The sequence below is a fragment of the Ictalurus furcatus genome, chromosome 10, assembly GCF_023375685.1.
Source record: "Ictalurus furcatus strain D&B chromosome 10, Billie_1.0, whole genome shotgun sequence".
Classification (NCBI taxonomy): domain Eukaryota; kingdom Metazoa; phylum Chordata; class Actinopteri; order Siluriformes; family Ictaluridae; genus Ictalurus; species Ictalurus furcatus.
In genome coordinates this window covers 28,302,174-28,325,131 of record NC_071264.1, presented here as the reverse complement: position 1 = coordinate 28,325,131, position 22,958 = coordinate 28,302,174, and the positions used below count along the sequence as shown (strand labels likewise).

The window sequence follows — 22,958 nt, the reverse complement described above, 5'->3', positions numbered from 1 at the left end:
GAAGGAAATACTGTTCATTTTTGGCTGTTGGGATTAAATGAAGATGAATTGCACCAATTACACCCAGTAGATTTGGAACCTGCAGTTGATGTGCAACAATCAGAGTTTAATTGCATTGAAGCTATTTGAGGGTTGTGCGTCCTTTTTCGTTCAGTAACAGAACAACCGCGGCAACCAAGAAGGCTTGATTGTGAGATCCACCCCCCTCCCAGAAGTCAGAAAATGAAGGGCAGTCAAAGAGCTGGGCCACTTGGTAGCTGTCATATGTACGTATGTATATATATATATATATATATATATATATATAAAAATAGGGGAGGACTGGATGGTGGGAGGTAACTGCTAGGTGACTAAAAAAGCAGATTACTGTATTACGTCGTCTTTTTTTAAATGTAAATGTAAAGACTGGCCTACTGTGCCACGTGAGGTGGTCAGCGTCAGCTGGCTTTCCATAGAGGCGGTTCGTCTGCGGAGACAGTAGAGCTCTGTTCCGAGTTTGTAGCTGCTGTGTTTACCAGCAGGCAGACAGAGCAACAGGGAGGGACGTGCAGTGGGCTCGGATGAAAATCGGACCTCTGAGTACCGAGGAATTTAAGCTATTTACACAAGTACCCTCCAACACACACATGTACAATGAGAGGAAGTATTCCGATTTTTTTTGGTTTGTTTTTGTTATATGTATCTTTAGAGCATATATCCACTTTAATTTTTCACACATCTTTTGGCCTCAAATAGAAATAATATATAAATATAAAAAGTATGTAGTCATGAGCGTAAACAAAGATACATTTTAAAAACAAAACTGATCGGGGAAAAAGTATTTGGACACTTGCTCTCAGATTAATGATAAGGAAGATTCTTTTCTTTGGAGAAAGAAAAGTCGCATGTATGAACGCCATACCTACAGTGAAGCATGGGGATGGGAGTGTCACGATATGGGGCTGTTTCTCTGCACACGGTACTGGGGAATTACACATCTTTTAAGGAAACATGAATGGAGTGATATACTGGGACATATTAGAGGAGGATTTAATCTCATCGACGTAGATGGACGTTTCAACAAGACCCCAAACATGCAGCCAATATAATTCAAGACTTGTTCAAATAAAATGAAATAAAATAAAAAAAGGCAATGCAAGATGGTGCTTGCATGGCCATGACGTATTTTGAAATTGAGAGTCCATCAAAAGGGAGGGAATCATCGTAACCTTGGAACGGGCAAAAATATAGCCAGAATTCTGCAAAGATCGAATCACGTCTTACAGTAGATGTCTCGAAGGTGTAACTGCCCACGCTGGCTTTGCAACAAAGTACTAATGTTGGTCATTTATGGTGTCTGAATAATGAAATAGTTATAGGTTATAGTTAAATAAACGATTTAATGTTTGTGCTTATGAACACATACCTTTCTGTTCATATTGATAAGCACAAAGTCAAAAACAGCATTATGGGTGTAAATTTAAAGTGAACTGAAGTATATTAAATAACCGACAAAAACAAAAGTGCTCATTTCCCCTCAACGTTGATTCGATCGGGTACACAGAAGTCCACGCGTGCGTGAAGACACAATAAAGAAGACTCTACTCGACTGTGAAAGTCATGCTGAATTATTACGAGTTGTGAACCACATAAGTGCGTTCACATATTCAAGGTCACAAAGGTCATGCTTTATTTAGCGTAAAGTAACCAGAAAGGCATGCAGCCTATATTGTATTGTATTGAGTAACCTTTAAACTTTGAAAATCTTTTTAAAAAATATTTAAACTTATATAAACTTTTTTAAAATCTTAGCATCCTTGACTTAGCTACCTCTGTATGGTACTTTGGGCAAAGGAACTTGTTTTGGGGCAGCTGTAGTTCAAGTGGTAGAGCAGGTTGTCCACTAATCATAGGGTTGGCGGTTCGATTTCCGGTCCAGGTGACTCCACATGCCGAAGTGTCCACTGAACCCCGAGTTGCTCCCGATGGCAAGCTAGCACCTTGCATGGCAGCTCTGCTACCATTGGTGTGCGTGTGTGAATGGGTGAATGAGAACTGCTAAGCTTAAAAAAGTGCTATATAAGTGCAGATCATTTACCATTTTAAAATGTGCCCTGTAAATAAATTTGACTTGCCTTGATTTGACTATATGGCTCTCAGCAGTACTAATAAATCAAAGTAATGCCTGTTGGTGCCAGGTGGGCTTTAAATACACAAACTCACGTTTCCTTAACAAGTATAAACAGAAGTAGAAGAAAAAAAAAAAAAAAAGGTTTACTCAAATCCAGAAGTTAGTCTAGGCTACCGGTAGCAGCACCTCTCCTTAGTGAAATGATTAATGAATAACAGCATGAGGCCGGTGTGTTCATGGGGGGGAAACCATAAACAGCTTTTACCCATGATCACTCACGCATCAGTTATTCACCCATCAGTCCATGAAGTTCACAATTAAAGCTCACCTTAGATTAAACATACGCAGATGAGATGAATCGATTCAAGCTTCTAGCCATAAATCCAGGATGGACACGTTTTGAAAATTTCTGACAGCGTCTCTTAGAGTAGATGACATCCGAGGATTAGGCTGACCTTTATATAAAACGCATGCTGGCACAGTGCCTGGTATGTGGAAACTTCTATGCAGTCACACGAAAGCCTTCAGTGCCAAGCATTTCCCACCAACGCTAATTGTTATATTACGGGTAATTCCAGCAATTCAGAGTACTTCAGTCGACTCGAAACAAATTTCATTTTTTTATATACTGTACATGTGTGATGACCACAGACAAGAATTTCACACTTCCCCCTGTACTGAAAATTAGAAAACCTGTCTCACAGAGAAGTCTGGGTAGCCGCTGAACCCTGTCAACAAACGTTAAAAATACAGGCTTGCGTAACGCAAACCGCGCTGCTGTTCAATGCTCAAATCTGATTGGTCAGAAGGTATTGAATAATTTTCAATAACAGCAAAGCAAACAGTCAGAAAACTCCTCCTCCCTCCCTCCCTCCCTCTTGTGATCAATATCAGCTGAAAGTGTGAAAATTCAGCTGAAATTTTCAGCTGAAAACTCCACACTTCGAAAATCTACCCGAAACAGTACACCATCCGGGTACCTTTGGGATACTCGTTTCATCATACTACGATTTGGGATATACGGTTACACTGCTCATGAGGAATGGGGGAAGATTCCTCAGCAACGCTGCCAGAAGCTCTGCATCTCGTTTACAACAGGTCATAACAGCAAAAGGAGCTCTACTAAGTACTAAAGATGCTCGCCATGAAGGGGGTGAATCATTTTGAGACTGGAGAAATCATTTTTAAAAAGTGTGGTGCATTGTACTTTAATAAATAAGAGATCGCAATCGTCGACAGAATAAAACAAACAAACAAACAAACAAACAAACAAACAAACAAAAAACACTAACACTGAGTAACACTGCTTCATGTCAGGCCTCATTGTTGATTACTTGTCTAAAACAGTATATCTAAAGGTGCTTTATTCCTTACGCAAAACTTACAGCTCTTAACAACCAAGCATGTGCGGATGAGCGACATGAGAGAAAGTTTTATCGGAGTAGTTCCGGTTACTTTATGCTTTGCCGAAGGGTTTGTAGTATCCATGGGGGGGGGGGTTCGTTTTTTGACAGTGTTTCTCAGTTTTGGTCATGATGCTTTCCTTTCTCAGTTCTCCATCTATCCCAGCTCACAGGCTCTTTGGACAAACAAATAGCACAGCTCCTGCATTTCCGGTTCATTCATTGCACTCACGGTGGAGGTATTTGCCAGTCGGTGTCTGCAAGGGTTCCTGACGTTTATCATGATCTGTAGTATAACTTGCGAAGTCCTTTTTAGCAAGCGGATAAAAAAAAAACACTTTAATCCGTTATATACTGTATGCTTCATCATACATAGACAACTACCAAGGTAAGAAAATACCCATTTCATTTGATATAATAGTTTGAGGACTCTGAAGGACTGTACTGACGAATATAAATAATGCTGCCAGAAATGCGCGAGTTGCACTGTTTGAAATCACGTGTTGGTAATCACCAACACGTGTAGGACAGGAGTACTCCAGAACCAGGATTAAGAAATAGTGATGTAGGGTAATCCTGCTGCACGGACATCTCTCCTCGTCCGTGCTGACGACTGCGTTAAATCACGTAAATGGATTCAACCTGTAATTTAATTAAGACCAGAGAACATCTGATTGTATTATAGACACTCTGTGATTAATAACGTGCTCGTTATAAGCATGACTCCTAAAGCTATTGTTTTTACCCACAATCATTCTTTTCTTCCACTTCAGGTATTAAAGAAATGTTTGAGAAGTAAGCCAACACAAAAGAAGACAGGTAAGCGCTTTCTGGCCCGGAACCACACCCTTAGGACCCAAGTGCTTAGATTATACTGAAGATAAACAGGTAATGTATCTTAAGCTACAGTACATACACCCCAGTTCAAACGCATCAATGCACAGCTTGTTGAATGAGCGAACGTTAAATGATGGACTTGTTTACAGCCAGAACAAGTGTTAAAAGTGCATTAGGTACAACTAGTCCTTTATTTCCACAAAATTACAGCTCTAACGGTTAGGTGTGTTCGAGATTTGAACGATAGAGCGCTGCAGGAACGAGTCCTACAACCCGGAAACGAGTTAGCATCTCTGCACTTCCGGTTCCAGAACCCCGAAGTCAATGGGGTTCTTTGAATGGGTTTCTGGTTAAACGCCTGAAATAAAGTCTTTGGTTAATACAAGCTCATGATATTTTCCCGTTTTATTTAACGACATGAAATACATCAGTGATATCCCACTCGAGATTTTTAAAGCTTTTACGTGTCTTGAAAAAGGCGGTCGCTAACAATGCATTAGAACAATGTGAAAACATATATATATTATATATATTATATATAAATAAAACACACAATGAGATGGATGTTAATGCTTTAGAGTTCCTAGAGGCACATTTATCAAAAAATACTTATTCTTTAAACTTTTAATCAACTGCAGAAGCCAAATAAAACATCTTTAGACCACAAAGAAAAACTATCCAAAAGAGATGCACGTGTAAACTTGATGCACGTGAATTTTCTCCAAAATAATGCAACATGGACACGTTCCTAAAAAAAGTTGGGGGCGGATTCATCCACAAAACGTGCACAGTGGATCCTTATCACGGCACGTGTTTTTTAAATAAAGTTTGAGAGTGTTGTCGGAAGCGTAGCGGTGGTGACGTTGAAGTCATGCGACCGTGGTGCTGTTCGTTTATAGACTTTACCTTAGCTTTTTGCTTCTGCCGATTGTATTTAGGTTTCAAAATGAATAAAAGTTGTGCTCATTTGTGAAGATTATCTTGATGAGCAAAACGTGTAAGAATCATAAACTTTTGTTGCTCACAGAGATTATCCTCTGCAATAAACCAAAAGCCAGTGGAAAATTCCTATTGGCATTATGCCGAGGGAACCAGGGTGATGCTAACTTCCGGGTTGGCCTACAAAAATACGTCATCCCTGCAGCACTCTCTTCCCACCCATGTTCATGAAGTTCCGCCCCCCAGGATCTATGGTGGCCCCTAGAGTAACGTGTCTATAAAATAACTGACAGGAGGCGCATCCAAACACAAACAAGCCTTCTGAATCGGAAGGATAAAAGATTGTTTGTTTTTTTTTAGTTTTTTTTTTAAATCATGCTCTACATATCTTCCAGGTTATTTCTGCAAGTAAGAAATAAAAAATGGACTGTTGCACCTTGTGTTTTATCATGCAAATCGACTGTGTTGAATAAAACTCGCAACTTCCAGTTTAATGTCAAATATAATAATACGCACTGCTACATTATTTGAGTTTTCACGCAAAAAAAAGAAGAACACTAACGTATTATTAATGTTTTATTAACAGGTCAGATCCTTTCAATAGTTCTGAATCCCGAGAGCAGAATGCAGCTTAAACTCGACTCATCGCTATGATCTCGGACGACTCGGAGCCAGACTACAGCAACAAATTCAAGTTTCAGCCGAGATGGCGCCTACAAAGGAAGCATCCTTCTTTCAGAGTCCCTTCCAAAGTTCTTGAACATTTTAAAACAATGTCTAATAGTGACCAGACGGTTACCAGAAAATGTAGAAACGAGTCGGGTGATTTAGAGAAGGAAGACTGGAGATGAAAGAGAGCGCTTGGCACCATCACATGGAGGAGCATGCAAAGAAGAAGGAGGAGGAGGAGGAGGAGGTGGTGTGATTTCTGATGCGATTCTGGTTTAAGCAGAAAGCCGATGCCGGTAACCCGAGCGCTGTTCATCAGCGAACGGAAAACACGCTCTCCGAGGCTTTGATTAACTCCGTAAATATTTAACATTTAGGACTGCCTCAGGGCCAGAAGACCAGGCAGAGCTCGGAGCTCATGCAAAATTTCATTCGTCACCCTGAAAACGACTCCTTTAAAATCTTTTCACCTTTAGGGACTAGCGGCTTCAAATAATAAGCATACGTACATACGGTACAATATTAAATGATCATACGTGTTAAGGCTGGCGAAGATTTTTTTTGATTGATAGACGTTGTACCACCTGACCTTACACACACCTGAAACGTGGTGAGACAACAAAAAAAAAGAGGAAAAACAACAAGAGAAAACTGTGAAAAAAAAAAGACTCAAATGTCCACCTGTAGTGAGAAGGCCCAAATCTGTCCTAAGCAAATATTCAATATTATGTACAGAATATTCAATTCACAGTTACTAAACAAACACAGACTAAAACGCAAGAAATGAATGAAATGGTACGAATGAGTCACAGTTGCAGGCATCGTCTCGCCCGAAACCCACCAGTAACGCGTTACGCATAGTGTAGTGCCTTTATATGTAATAGTGCCTTTATATGTAGTGCCATATAGTGCCTTTATATGTAATAGCAATGTTTGCCCACAAGTAGTGATGAGTCTCTCAGCAGACGTAGTACGGAAGTGCCTTTCAAGCTGATGAAATGGTGCCCAGTAACGGTATCGGCTTGACAACGGTGGAAAACGGTGGATCGGATATCAGAGAAAACGTGTCGGATATCAGATCCTGCGGCAAAAACCTGGAATCGGATTTAGAAAAGGAAGTTTCGTTGTTTACACATAAAACCGTTTGGTGTTTTTTTTTCTTTTGTTAGGACTGATTTTATTATATTTACCACATCAGTGAATTTTCAGTAAAAGACTGTACAGGAGTTTTGAAAGAAAACGATATCGGACGAGTCTCGGTATCGGCTGACACTCGAGGTTTCAGTAATGGCATTGGAAAAGACAAAACGCGGTATCGTGCCACCTGTACGTAAATGACAACTATATCACATTTGCAGAAGTCTGTGTTCATCAGATGAAGAGAAAATTTACCGTTCCATCTAACGGTATTGGGATCTCTTTACGTACTGCGATTTGATGTGTTTTCCTCGAATATCTTCAGCTCCTTCACCCTGTCTCCACTGCAGCCTACTTTTACTATGACTTAATCGCTTTAATTTACTCTCTTTACGCCTACATCATTCCCTATATACGTACAGCACTAGATATAATGCGTAGACTGCTAATGCGGCTGTCTGGTTTGCAATTTTAATTCCACTTTAATTCGTATGAAACCCAATCATCTGCTACTTTGCTTAGATGAAGTGCAAAGCGTTGCTGGTTCAGCCTGACGGATGCCAGTAGCTGAGGCTTTAACCACTCATGCAGCACGTTTTCCTAGTGAAAGCAAGTATTCCATGCAGGAACTGCTCCTCTGTATTTCAGACGCGACCATGAAACAGAAAACCTGTTTGATTGGGGGGGGTTTGTGTGTAAAACCGCCGTTCGGAGTAATTTATCTAGCACTCTCACGCTGTGTTGTGCTTATGCACTTTTATTACTGGGTGGCTGTGGCCCAGGTGGTAGAGCGGGTTGTCCACTAATCGTAGGGTTAACGGTTCGATTCCCGGCCCACATGTCTCCACGTACCAAAGTGTCCTTGGGCAAGACACTGAACCCCAAGTTGCTCCTGATGGCAAGTTAGCGCCTTGCATGGCAGCTCTGCTACCATTGGTGTGCGTGTGTGAATGGGTGAATGAGAACCCGTGTAAACCGCTTTGGAACCACTAAGGCTAAAAAAGCGCTATATAAGTGCATACCATTTACCATATTCACTTTAGCAGAGACGACAAGAAACGTTTCTAACAAGAGCATGTCTGTCAGTGATCATCTCTGCATGACGGTATTTTTGCACGAGAGCTGGTTTGGCCTCAGCGTGCAATAAACCAGGACACAATTAAACATGATCTATTCATTTAATACCAAGAACCTACCAAAATAGCCTGGGAGCTTTTTAATCTTTTAAACTGAAAAAGAAAAAAAAAAAAGTAGAAATTTGTAATAAATAAGAAAAAAAAAATCCCGTAATGATCTGTTGTTGTATCAGAAAACAGTGTGCTACTCCAATACTGGCACTCATGTTAGTGTTTCATGATTCAGGATTAAGGTGACCAAAAAAAAAAAACAAACAACAAAAAAGGAAAAGGTTTGGATAGATTACACTATGATGTCGAAAACATAACAACTGGTATTTATATAAAACTAGTAGATATACATGTTTATTTATCTACAACGGTAAAACACTGCTTACATTTATTACCACTATGGATAACAAAAGTGTTAACTCAACATAGACGTGCTTAACATAGGTCATATCATGATTTTTAAACGTTCTTAAACGTTATTTTGTTTATTGTTTATACAATAGGTTAACATGATTTAATGTTACATACTGCACATTATTGCAGTACCTCTATTCCCCGGCTGCCTGAAACGCTCCGATTTCTCCAAAGCCCCTCCTTCCGAAAAGCGCAGAGTGCTCTGATTGGCCGGCTGACCCGTCGCGTTGCCAAAAACCTCAAACGTGTGCTGGAAACATAACGGCCCTTGGGTTCGGCTTCTAAAGCGATTCTAAGCTCCTAAGCAACATGTCATCAGTTTTAATGCGGACGATCGAGCGGAACCAACTTTGCAAACACGACTGATTTTGTAACGCTTGTAGCTTTCAGACATGATGTAAATTCCGACCACGCTGGCGGGGTTAACTATGCTGTGTACAGCCTCTGTGTGTATGTAGGTACTCATGCGATATCTCTTTGGAAAGCAAAGATTCTTGTGATTAGATTGATATAAACCGCTTCAAGATACAATCACAACAGCAGCTACAATCAACATCTGTCGGACCACCAACATACAAACAAACAAAGAAACCGAGGCAACTTGGCAAACTTTAGCTCGCATGTTAGCAGATGTCTACGACTGAGTCACAACACAAAACTCCGCATTTGAACAGTCAATAGCAGATCATAAATTAATCAAACGGGTTCTGATTCAGAAGCACGAGAGTGGGAATCGAGCCAATTTTCAGGAGTAGGCTTCGAGTGTAGCCTGCGTTGTACTCGCCCAGGTTCAGAAAGATCTCCTCTATTAAACGCGCTATGCACAAGCAAACGTTCAGGTTATACTGCTCAAACAACAGCGTTATAAATAAAAAGTAACCTCTAATTCCTAATATCTTCTGTTTTCGTAAGGCTAAATGGGGTGGTTTTTGTTTTCGTACCGAAACACACAGCGTCTCTGTGACATCACACCTGAATTCACTGAAGCCTCGCCTTTTTTCGGGCGGGATTATGCTGATGGTTCACGCTGTGACGCAGACATTTTGCGGAAGTAACTCTGTTCCTTCTGTCATTTTATACTTCAGCAAGAAATCTAAAAGACGGCGTGGACGTAAAGTTCATTTTGAGTTTGTCATTTCCTCAATACGACTCCAAAGGGATCTTGAAAGTTTTATTTATTGATAAATACAACGAATACGTTCTTTTGTGTCACGTCGTACCGTCATTACATACTAATGCTGTAAAATTTGAAGGTCTGGGCAATATGACAAAAAAAAATATCGTACCCCGATTCTCAAAGACATTTCCTAGATACACAATATGTTCAAGTAAAACTGTTTAAAATTTTTTTAAAAACACACCAGTTTAATGATGATTTTAACATCAAATCAGTCAGTTAGAGAGTAATTAAACTTATAAAACACAAACATGCACAAAAAGATATCACCATATCGAAAATATCTGAGACAAGCGTATCAGGATGATATGCCCAAAAAAAAAAAAAAAAAAAAAAATTTCGTAATACGGTTTCTTTTTACTGGCTTAAAAAAAAAAAAAGTTCTCACTGAAAGCATTGCTGACACGTTTTTTTCCTGACTCAAGAAAAGTAAAGCGCGAGTCCCCATGAGTCCTGCTGTGTTTTTTATTTATTTATTACAAGTCCTCCTCCACCCCCCACCCCCACTCCCCCACTGATGTGTAACCTCTAAAGAAACGCATTCAAAATCACTCACTTCCTCTTTCTATATACTGTGTACTTTATTTAAGGTCACAATCATCAACGGTTTGCTTGTGTGGCCTGTATGGGATTAAAAAACATCAACTAAAGCCCTGATTTACTAAGAAGCCAAATATCATGCGCTGATACACGGGGATGTACTCTGTGTGTGTGTGTGTGTGTGTGTGTGTGTGTGTGTGTGTGTGTATAAAAAGTGGTGTGTGACTTACAAAGCACATCTGCGTGAATTACATCACATGCAAAAAAAACCCCAAAAAAATGTGTAAATGAGGCTTTTGTGTATGTTGTTGGTAACTGAAGAGCTGAAACTGAAACACGTCCATGTCAAGTAGAACGCTGATTAAAGGTGTAATAGTCAACATTTATTTATTACTAATGTGTAATTAATATATATATACATACATACATACATACATATATATATATATATATATATATATACACACACTACACACACACACACACATATATACATACATACATATATATACATACATTATATATATATATATATATATATATATATAGATAGATAGATAGAACGTGGGACATTATGTAGAAAAAATATAAAAATAATCGTTTAAGCCACTGTCTCCAAACAAATGTATTATGTAGCTTGGGAAAAAAAGCCAGATGGAATGTTTGTTTGTTTGTATTGGCCTCTTGTCAGTCAATTTATAGACACGCCCCCAACACCCCCTTCAAATTCCTCATAAATCATTAGCATGATAGCATTTTTTCTTTTCTGAAACCTTGAGTACCACCGATACCAATGCTCGTCCGATATCGTTTTCTTTAAAAACTATCAAGCTGGTTTTTTTTTTTTTTTTTTTTTTAAAAACAACACTTCACAGTTAAATTCTTTCACACAAAAAACACTATACAATAAATTATAATCATATATACATATAACAAAATCTATCTCTTTATATGTAAACATTTCCAGTCCTAAAACTAAATTTATTTATCCAAATCCAATTCCAGTCAAGGTGGATTTGTAACGGGATCCGATATCTGATCCGTTTTCTCTGATATCTGATCCATCGTTTTATATGCAGTCTCTACTTTTAGGCGTGGTAAATCACATTGTGAGAGGTAAAACAATTCATCTGTACTGACGTCGTCATGTATTTTGACAAAACACAGAAGACCCATTATGTAAAAGACATCCAATCCTCCGTAGACCCTGGTAATACGTTAGCTTGGAGGTTTATTTATTTATTCAATTTTTTATTTATTTGCAGGTAAATCAAGGCAAAAGCGTGCAGACGGTCTGGATTAGACGGAAGGTCTCTTAGACTATGCAGAACTGTCACATCGGAATAAACAAAATGCTCAGGGTATGAACCCGGAAAACCTTTTGTATTAAAGTCTGAACATATTTCCACCGGACCAGGTTACTAGTCATAACTTGACGCTTATGTAATTATCCGTTTATGGCATTTGGCAGACGCCCTTATCCAGAGCGACTTAAATTTATCTCGTTTTATACAACTCAGAGGTTGTGGGTTAAAGGGATAGTTCACCCAAAAATGAAAATTCTGTCATCGCTCACCCTCGTGTCGTTCCAAACCCATAAGACTTTCATTCGACACACATGAAGACATTTGAATGAGACCTGGGAGATTTCTGTTCCCCTGTTTACAGTCCAAGTAACCAAAACGTTCAAGTGGGGCTGTGACGGTGGCCATGACAACCACACCACAGCGGTGGGGTCACGTCACACACCACGTTAATGTTTCTGCTCGAGTGGGTACTACGACAAGTACAAAGTACAACGTTTTGTATACGAGTGTAATAATATTATTAACAACACTAGCTGCAATATTTTTGTATTTATAGCCTACCATATAGTGGGAGATTTCATATTAATACACAAATTACGTAATCAACATAATCAAACACCTTATATGGTGCTGTCTGTTGTTAGTTTGGAGTGGGGTTGTTTGAGTGTGGAAAATCCAGTCAGGGGAATTCTGCTACTTCACTTCGGGTTCTGCCGCCGCGAAGGATTTTGTTGGGAAACCAAACGTTACATCGGCGATCTGGGAACATTTTGGATTCGTGCCTAACGAGAGAGAGAAACGGGCGTGTTTCACTCCATCTCTTTATTATCCACTTATTCTTTGAAGGTCAATCACAAGGCTGCATCCCAACAGCGCCCTCAGGCTGTTTCTCACTGCAACAAGAAGGCTGAATTCGAGTTGTTTCGCTGACGGACGTGCTAAAATGAAGCCTCATTTAATTCTTTTTGGATTTAATATTTAGGTTTTATTTGATTTAAACCTATAAAATTATATATTATTATATAGAGATAAATTTCACCCTCTAAACCACGCTCCCCGGCGCCTCACCACCATCACAGCCCTATGTTCAAGCTCCAAAAAGTTCATAAAGGCATCGTAAAAGTAATCCGTGCGACTCCAGTGGTTTAATCCCAATTTTATGAAGCAATACGAATGCTTTGAGAGAACTTTGAGCGGACAAAAAAAAATGTTGTTACAAAGCTTGTCCTATGTAAATGGTATGCACTTGTGACTCAGTTTGTGTACAGCGTCCCTCTTCCTCTGCTGTAAACAGTGCAACCCTTCCGGGTCCCATCGTATTAAACCACTGGTGTCGCATGGTTTACTTTTACGATGCCTTTATGAACTTTTTGGAGCTTGAATGTTATGGTTACTTGGACTGTAAACCGAGGAACAGAAATCTCTCAGGTTTCATTGAAATGTCTTCATTTGTGTTCTGAAGATGAACTTACGGGTTCGGAACAAACATGAGGGTGAGTAATTGAGGACAGAATTTTCATTTTTGTGTGGAACTATCCCTTTAAGGGTCTTGCTCGAGGGCCCAGGAGTGGCAGCCTGGATTTGACCTTCTCATGACCTTCCAATCAGTAGTCCAACGCCTTAACCACGAGAACAGATCCTCTTGTTTAACCGATAAGTGTAATAAAGTTAAAAGAACGTCCTTCTCTTTTTGTTCTCTTCGCTCTTTTCTCAAAGGTTACGTGTGTGATTATGTACATAATAGAAATTTCAAACGGCTGAAAGGACTGACAGCACAGAAGCGCGTTTGTCTCGGGGCCTTTCGTTCATCTCCATCAGTATCAGTCATTTACAGCGAGTTTGAGAATTTGGGTCAAAAGTGGCTTTAAACCGGCTTTAAGACATAATCCAGAAACGTACATAAAAATAAAAATCGTTTCACCGTACTTCGTGTGATGCGTAAATGATTTCCGTAAGATTAAAAAAAAAATTCTGGATTTGATGCAAGCGTTTGTCTTTGTGACGGAGAAATGCCCTATGTTTCAGGCAATGCATTCCCTTATTGCCAACGTGCCAAACTTTGTCACAGGAGGCTCGTCTCCAAGGAGTTTCTCTGTCCTCCTGGAAATGCAGAACCATATGTTTAACCGCTTTCGCACTCTCGCGTCACAGAAAAAGGCCTTTCTAGCTGGTCTGCTCTCTTCTCAGACATCCTTTCGCAGAGAAGCTGAGATGAACTGCGGTTATGTTTAAGAAAAGAAAAAAAAAGAAAAAAAAAAACACACCGGAGTGACGGTAAGGTATGGTGGAAGTTTGAAGATAAATCCAGTTAACACCAGTCAGGAAACTGATGATACTTTAAAAGGCAGGTACATACATTCTTTCGAGAGCTGAGATTTCTGTATTTGCAAGTTGGATTAAAGTTCTCAAAGTGCTCAGGAAGGAAAAACTGTCATCCACCCATCTCTCCCCCTCCCTTTTTTTCTTCTCACAAACACCTTTCCTTTTCCAGCAAAACTTTTGACGTTGAATTATGACATCATAAACACGAACAGGTATTACGCGTTTATTTGAGACGACTTTGCGTCCAGACTTCACCACGAAGCTTAGAGTAGTTTGACTAAAAGCTTCTTCAATTAAAAAATCAGACAGTATCCATTAGATCTTGAGTGTAGAGATAATATAATTGAAATGTTTAAACGCATTATACTTTCAGAGCTGCTGTTGGGAGAAAATTAATCAACACCTTCTGACCAATCAGAAAGAGGATTCGACAGCGCCGTGGTACGGATCGATCATTATTTGAGAGTACGGAAAAAAAAAAAAAAGTTCGGGAGGTATTTCTTTTTCAAAATATCATGGCGTATAATAGAGTTCGGTGTATTCATCATTCTTCATGTTTCATAGGCTATAACTTTTAAGTGCACAGCTGAATAATTCTTCACTTCATTACACGGGCCTGAGAGTTTCTCTGAAGCCTGATTTCATTTCCCCTAAAGGAACCAAGTCTTCTCATGTGTATTGGATCATGTTGCAGCACCTGCTTGCCGATGCTCGGTCCTTAGTGAAGTTCTGCAGGAAGTCTAAAGCTGCGTGCAAAAGTAACTTTAATGTGCTTAATGATTTGAAAGCTTTTGACCGGCAGCCTATTAGGAGCCTTTCAAATTTAGTCTAAATTAATCCATATCACTTTAAAATAATGACCTGTAACGCAAAGATGTCTAATGACGAAGTAATGCAGGTTAAGTCTGAGTACGTCTTTGTACTATTCCAGTCGCCGCGTTCTACATAAAAAGTGAAGACATGGAGGACGTTTTTCAAGGTTGAATACAGGCGCTTGACTTCAAAGCGTTCAAACGATTAAAATTACCCGACCTGATCTTTTGGATCGCAGATCCTTCTGGACAGAACTTTTTCATGCTTTCATTGCACTATTTTGCGATTTAGAATGAATGACTTATGCCCATATTTTCCTTAATTTTGTACTCTTCTCTAAAGAAAACATGCCGACTGGACAACCTGACCAAACAGTCATTTGCTAGAACTACAGCTCACTTTAAATGGCCAGAGTTCCTTTATTTTCATGTAATAATCAATGCGTCGTATAAAATACGATCCTCCAGATAAGTACTGCGTTGAGCACGCCAAATAAAGTAGGTACGCTGTCCAAAACACGGCCAAACGTTTGTGGACACCCGACAATAACGCTCACTGTATGTCCTTGTTGACGGTCTCGTCCAAAATTTAGTCCTCCCTTTACTGTTATAATAATCTCCACTCTTCTGGGAAGGCTTTCTGATAGATTTTGGGGCGTGGCTGTGGTTATTTGTCATCATTCAGCTACGAGAGCATTAGTGAGATTAGGGTGAGGTCTGGGGTGCAGTCGGTGTTTCAGTTAATCCCAAATGTGTTCAGTGGGGTTGAGGTGCAGGACACTCAAGTTCTTCCACTCCAACCTTAACACACCATGTCTTCATGGAGCTCGCTTTGTGCACAGAGGCATGTGGAACAGGTTCGGCTTCGTAGTTTCCCAGTGAAGGGAAATTGTAACGCTGTAGCATACAAAGACCTTCTATACAATTGTGTGCTTCTAACTTTTATGGCAACAGTTTGGAGAAGAACCACATATGGGTGTGACGGTCAGGTGTCAGACAGTGGCGCCAAACAATACTTGGCTTCAATGGTCAAAGGTTCAAGTTCAAGGTCAGAATCACACCAAACTGAGATGCACCTCTGTTTTCAGAACCCGTACATGCAACAGTCCGGGGAGCTGAAGTGCTGACGTCTGATTAAGTATCAGTACATGCACATAACTCAACTAAACTCTTTTTGGGCCAAAAATCACCTAAAACTAATGAATAAAACATCCTGGAGAAGAACTGACATCAAATGCAGAGTTAGATACCGTATGATCAACTCATAATACCGAGTCTCACTTAGTGCTTAAAGTACTCAGCTCTGCTGTTGCATCCCAAAACATTCAAGAACTGCTCAAGAACATGAATATATTCATTCTGCCTCACTTGTAAGCTGCTATAGAGAGTTTAGGGAAACAGAACGATGAAATTACGCTTGTTGGGTTTTTTCGACACCCAAATCCTGGTGGCTTGTGGGTTCTGAGATTTACTTTAAAGAAGACTAGCGGGGATTTGATCCAGATGGACCGATTAAGTGGGAAGTGGTAGCTAGGTAGTTAGGACATTCAACTTCTGATTGGAAAGTTGTGAGTTCAAATCCCAGCAACGCCAAGCTGCCATTGCTGGGCCCTTAACCCTCAACTGCTCAGGTGTATAGAAACATAAAATTTTGGTTCGCCCTGATCACTCTCCATAAAATGCCATTAACTGAACCCACAGCCATGACTACAGCCCTCAACACAACAGCACAATAACCTGGAAATTGAGGCTTGGTTTATAGCAGATTAGAGCAGTGTTGTTGTTGTTTTTTTTTTATATTTACACTCTGAAATGAGAAAAGAAAATCCTTCATATCCATGAGGGCTTCATTTTGGCCCTCATGGACAAACCTCCAAAACACTGCAGCCTGACATTTATCCAGTGCAAAAGCATGCAGGCAAAACAGAGCAAGCATTTGTTTGGTCATGGCTTGGGTAGGGCCTTGGCCAAGTCCGAGTAGAAAGGAATATTCACCCAGACCACTACACTACAAGCCAATGAGCCACAAGGAACCGGAACACACCTCAATCCATCACACCTTCCTCATTTAAAGCATATCTAGGCTATAGACAGAATGGAAAATAGAACATAGGCTCCATTATTAACCGAATATCAGGCTTTGGCTCAGCCATGCTTAAAATACTCAGCGATAGCGTCACTGAGGATTACAGAGAAGATTATTCCTTATGTAATCTCAACACTAAGTCAAGGCACTGAGCCAGAACTTACTGAGCTACGAAGACCAGTTAAAAGGTAACACATCCATGACTGGGAGGGATGGCATTCTCTCTCTCGCCTGTCAATCAGAGCAACACTAGCCAATCCTGGGTGTCTGAGAGTGCATGTATGCGTAAGAGGGCAGGTAGCGAGTTCCTCCAAGTGTGTTACGCAGTTCGAAAAGATGCAGTCGGCTGGCTTTACGTGTCAGGGAGAAAGCACGTGTTAGCCTTCACACATTCGTTGGTTGGTACCCGTCTTATGGTGGGTGGGTGGGAACTGACAGGTGAGCAAATTGGGGAGAAAAATGGTGGGCGAGGTGGGCGGGATTGAGTAAGACCAAAGACGAGAAGACGAAAGGACAAAAGCAAGATTCTACTGAAAATAATAGCAGCAAGAAGGTTTTGTGTAGTGACCGAGATAGAGACCTACCTGTACATTTGATTAAACGTGTATAAACCAAAGGAATATCTAATCCACAGGAAATTAATTGAAATGCATCAGCGGAAAGAAATAGCTTACAAAGGGCTCAGTGGATATTGCGCATCATAATACACCAAGTTACTTTATGACAATAATAATGGGTCAATGGTTAAGATTCTGAAGACCAGAAAGCTGTGCGTTGTGGAAAGGCAGTTTGGAGGTAGTTGCACCTTTAAGAAAAGCCCTCATCTGCTCAGATGTACACTATATGACTAAAGGTTTGTGGCCACCTGACCATCACATCCATATGTGCACCTTCCCAAAGCAGACAATTGTACAGAATGTCTTTGCACGCTGTATCTTCACAAAATTTCCGTTCACTGGAACTAACAGGCCCAAATTTGTTCAATCATGTAATGCCCCTGTGCACAAAGCGAGCTCCATGAAGACATGGTTTGCCAAGGTTGGAGCAGAAGATCTCGAGTGTCCAGCATAGAGCCCCTGACCTCAACCCCACTGAAGACCTTTGGGATGAACTGGAACCCCGACTGCACCACAGACCTCCTCAACGTCCCAACATCAGCGCCTGATCTCACTAATACTCTTGTGGCTGAACGAACACAAATCCCCACAGCCACGCCCCAAAATCTAGTGGAAAGCCTTCCCAGAAGAGTGGAGCTTATTATAACAGCAAAGAGGGGACTAAATCTGGAATGGGGCGTTCAAAAGGAACATGAGTGTTATGATGAGGGGTCTACAAACTTTTGGCCATACAGTGTAGCGTGTAGGTTGTAAATGTGTAAAGGTCCAGTTAGAGAAAACTCCTTGACCCAGGTAAGCAACTATCATGACTGAATGGAGACAATAGTCACCTTTTAATGATTAACCATTATCACTTTTCTAAATCAGACCTCAGAGCGTAAATGAAATGAAATATCTATGAAAGCCTGTGCAAACTCACCCTGTTCTGAGCTAATGCCTCTAGCGCTGTAACTAGTCTCTGGTCCGATGCCTTCAGCATGTGATTGGATAAGCCTCAACAGAAAACCTGCTACAGAGGCCAAGCCGGTTCATGTTTAGAAAAGCACGAGTTACTGAACGACAGCCAGTTTTTCCCCTTTATTTTCTCCTTCCCTCATACGTTAGCTCTGCTACAGTACCTAAGGTTTCAAGTGCTCGGTTTGGTCTGCTAAAATACTTTCCTGGGCCTGCATCAGTACTGCGGTCCACCAACTCGAGATTTCAATAAAGACCAACATATCATCTACACTCACAGGCTTACCTGTCTTCATGAAACCTGTTGGACTCCTAACAAATGTTCTCTAACCCCCTTTAAGTCCACAGGTCTATTCAACAGGTGCTGCGTCACAATGTTTGCATCAAATTCATATAAACTTTTCAGGACAACTGTTCAAATCGGTGTGCAACATGACTTGTTTAGTGCAAGAAAAGTCCAACATCGTTCACATCCTCCACCCTTTAGGAAAAGTTTTACTGCATTGTTACTAAGTATATTAAGCAAAAGACCAGGGGCCTGTACCATGAAGTCAGTTTAGTTGGCTAGCCAGGTAAGTTTCAGTTTAGTTTGTGCCAATCCTGGGTTTTAGGTACCACGAAAGTGGCTTGGCTTTAAGCGGTGTTCATCGCCATAGTAACTTACGCTCCAGGGTTAACCTTCTCCGGGGCGGGATATGTTCTAGATAAGTGAACTCAAACCCAACTTGGACCAATCAGCTGTGAGCAAACATAGACATATAACCGATGCAACTAATTTGACTCCCCATCGCAAACTGTAAGAAGAAGAGCACTTCGCAGAGAAGCATTTAATTAAAACCACTTACATTTAATATTAAATGAAATGACGTGAAAGATGTTGTGGGGTTATAAGTTTTCAATCTGTTTATTCTCATTGTGAGCCCATAAAAGTAAACGTATGCACTTACACAATCAGCAACGTTCCCGAGCTTTGGCAGCCGCAACAGTGTCGCTTTTTGCGGTTAGTGTAGGTTTAAATTCATCATATTTCCACAATATTATTAAAGTATGCACACCTGCTCATCTCCCCCCTCCCCCCCATGTTGAACGCTATTGGCTGATCGGTACCAACATCGTGCGTTTATGTGCACGCGCTTGTGGATTAATCATAGCTTAAAGCGCACCTATTATGGATTTGAAACATGCCTGATTTTGTATTAAAGGTCTCCTACAATAGATTTACATACATCCTGAGGTGAGGCTTTTTGTTACAAACCTACATAGATTAGTACAGGAAGTAATTCTGAAAAAATGACTCGTTATAGCTGTTCAGAATCGCTTCCTTCTTTTGGGAGTCAATAACTCCGTTTGTCGTGCGCTTTGATTTGTGAAACTTTGCAGACGTTTTTATATTCACAAACAGCTCTATAACACACTACATGAAAGGTAATATTTGAAAACCCATAATAGGTGCACTTTAAGGATCAAACCCTGAGTTGACAGAGTATGTTGATAACCAGCATCATGGTACCAATAAAGCCTGATTGGATTGGTTTGGATTTGTCAACTCGAAACTAATCCCGTAACCCTGAGTTTCTTCAACTAGCTTCATGGTACAGACCCAGGGGTTAGTAAAAGTTTATTTATTTATTTATTTATTTACCGTTCTGTGACCAGTAAAAACCGTGCCAGTTCAACACCTCGCTGCAATCTGGGAACCCTCAGTCTTCTTACTACTTACGCCTACTTTTTTTTTTTTAACATTCATATAGAAAGGGTCAATACACGACTCGTAAATGCTCGCCCAGGTCTGGATTAACTCTCCTACCTGCCCCAGGTGTTTTCTTCTTAGTTTCATCACCCATTTCCTTTCACAATGTAATGTCTGCTAAAGGTTACTTGAGTGCATTGTAATTAAAAACAAGGTCACTGAACTTCAGTTTGGCTGTAGTCCAGTTAAGTGTTTACATAATTCAGTTTAAAAACATCTGTGCAGTGCCCTGGTGCACTTCTAGTGTGTAGGAGTAAACAGTGGAGTAACTTTTGCATTGAGAAACAAGCAAACAGGATGTGACGTCAGCAGGGATGTTTACATAACATCTATATATTATATATCTTCAGTGAAATTGACAAATATATGCTATTTAAATGTGCAAGGTTTAGCTTCGTTTACTATAACTGTTTATCCTGTCCAAGAAGGCGGCGAAATAAAGCTGGCTTTGTTGCCTAGCAACAAGCCAAGCCCTGCCTCCGCCCTCCCCCGCTATACGGCCACGCCCCCTCGTGCGCAAACAAATCGAGCCACGCGACGCTGTGCGCGAGTGTGAGAAGGGGGGAAAAAAAGCCGTTGAAAACAAACTGTCATTTTTTTATTTTAAACGTCACACAATGATTCATAACGTTTAATAGCTCTCATACGGCATAAATACATACAAAAAGCGTCTTAATTCACACTTAACGTCACGACAGAACTATACAGAAGATAAAAATACACGTATTTTTATGTTAACACCCCCTAAAGTGACCCAAGTTGGACAGAGAGAGGAGGACAACAACAACAAAAAACCCCAAAAAGTTACCTTTGGAGTAAAGAGACTTAGGGGAAGTGAGGTCGATATCCGTGCCGAAGAGTGATATGAAGTCAGAGGGCATCTCAGTGCCTCTCTGGGCCGGGGAAGAGAGCTCGCTCTGGGTTCTAGTGTGAAGAAAAAAGTTACGAGTAGCAAAAGTTTAGTCTTTTCGCTCATTCATAAAAGTGGCGTGTCGTCAGCTATCCGAGTTTAGCCGACTGAAGAGTATGAGGCGAGTTTGTCTCGTGCAGCCCCTCCCACCTGATACAGGCGCGTCGCCGAGGGGGCGCGCGCGCGCGCGCATCTCTTCGGCGACGCGCCTGTATCAGGTGGCAGGGACGTGCGCGCTTCTCCTCGGCGACGCGCCTGTATCAGGTGGGAGGGGCGTGCGCGCTTCTCCTCGGCGACGCGCCTGTATCAGGTGGGAGGGGCGTGCGCGCTTCTCCTCGGCGGCGCGCCTGTATCAGGTGGGAGGGGCTGCACGAGACAAACTCGCCTCACACAGCGGTCACGTGGGCGAATAAATAGGCAGTCTATGCATGCTAGCAATCCCTGTTTACAATCCACAACGTTTTCAAACCATAAAAACACAGAATTTGTTACTCTTTCTCTCACATTATTCAACTGTATCACTGTCACCTCCTCACTGTATTTCTTCATGATTCATTATTTATCAGATAAATCAGTGAGACAGTTCTTTATCACCAGTCACAGATATAACAAGCTGTTCACACAAGCCAAGTTGACCGTCTCTTTAAACAGATTTAAACAGAAATATATGTAATGAGATTGGCCGATTGTCATGATAAAGAGTTGATTAGCTGTTAGAGCCAGTTGCTTACCTTTAGAGCCAGTGCCTACCATGGGAAATTCAAGCAACTTAGCCAAGACCTGGGGAATAAACATTATGGTCCTTCACAAGTCCGGTTCCTTCTTAGGTACCACAAGCATCTGTACAAACATCCATCCATCCATCCATTTTCTATACAGCTTATCCTACAATCCTACAATCCTACGGGGAACCTGGAGCCCATCCCAGGGAGCATTGGGCTACACCCCGGACAGGGTGCCAATCCATCACAGGGCACAATCACACACGCATTCACACACTGCGGACACTTTGGACATCAGCCTACCGTGCATGTTTTTGGACTGGAGGAGGAAATCGGAGTACCCAGAGGAAACCCCCAGGGAGAACATACAAACTCCACACACACAGGGCAATGGCAGGAATCGAACCCCCAACCCTGGAGGTGTGAGGCGAATGTGTTAACCACTAAGCCACCGTACGCATCTGTACCAACAGTTATATGCAAATATAAAAATCTTGGGACCACACAGACACCACATTGTTCATGGAAAGAGGTACAAACTCCCATTGAGGAATGACAATTGGTACTAAAGTGAACAAATAAATCCCAAGACAACAACAAAGAACCTGGTGAAGATGCTGGTTACATCCACTATTAAGACAGTCCTACACTGCCATGGCCTGAAAGGCTGTCCCATAAGAAAGAATCTCCTACTTCAAGACCGGCATAAAAAAGACAGACTGAAGTTTGCAGCTTTTTGGTTCTCTGGACTATTCTCTGGTCAGATGAAGAAAAATGTAACTGTTTGGCTGTAATGATTAGTGCTATGATTGGAGGAAAAAGGGTGAAGATTTTCAAGTCGAATAGGTTTTTGTCATTCCTCTATAGAGACTGTATACACTGGAACGAAAAGTCGTTTCTCCAGGACTATGGTGCACTATATAACAGTATGCAAGGGTACATCCATCCATTTTCTATACCGCTTATCCTTCAAGGTCACGGGGAACCTAGAGCCTATCCCAGGGAGCATCGGGCACAAGGCAAAGTATACCCTGGACAGGGTGACAATCCATTGCAGGGCACAATCACATACACATTCACACACCAATTCATACACTGTGGACACTTTGAACACTACCATGCATG

The 22,958-nt window shown here is 41.0% G+C and overlaps 1 protein-coding gene across 1 annotated transcript in view; it reads right to left on the bottom strand.

The window, feature by feature from the left end:
* Positions 1-21,515, bottom strand: part of nfat5b (nuclear factor of activated T cells 5b) — a 52,758-nt gene extending 31,243 nt beyond the window's left edge. The window contains exon 1 of the mRNA XM_053633961.1: positions 21,010-21,515. Coding sequence (XP_053489936.1) covers positions 21,010-21,082 — 73 coding nt within the window. The 5' untranslated portion in view covers positions 21,083-21,515. The remainder of the gene's footprint in view (positions 1-21,009) is intronic.
* Positions 21,516-22,958: the final 1,443 nt, after the last annotated feature.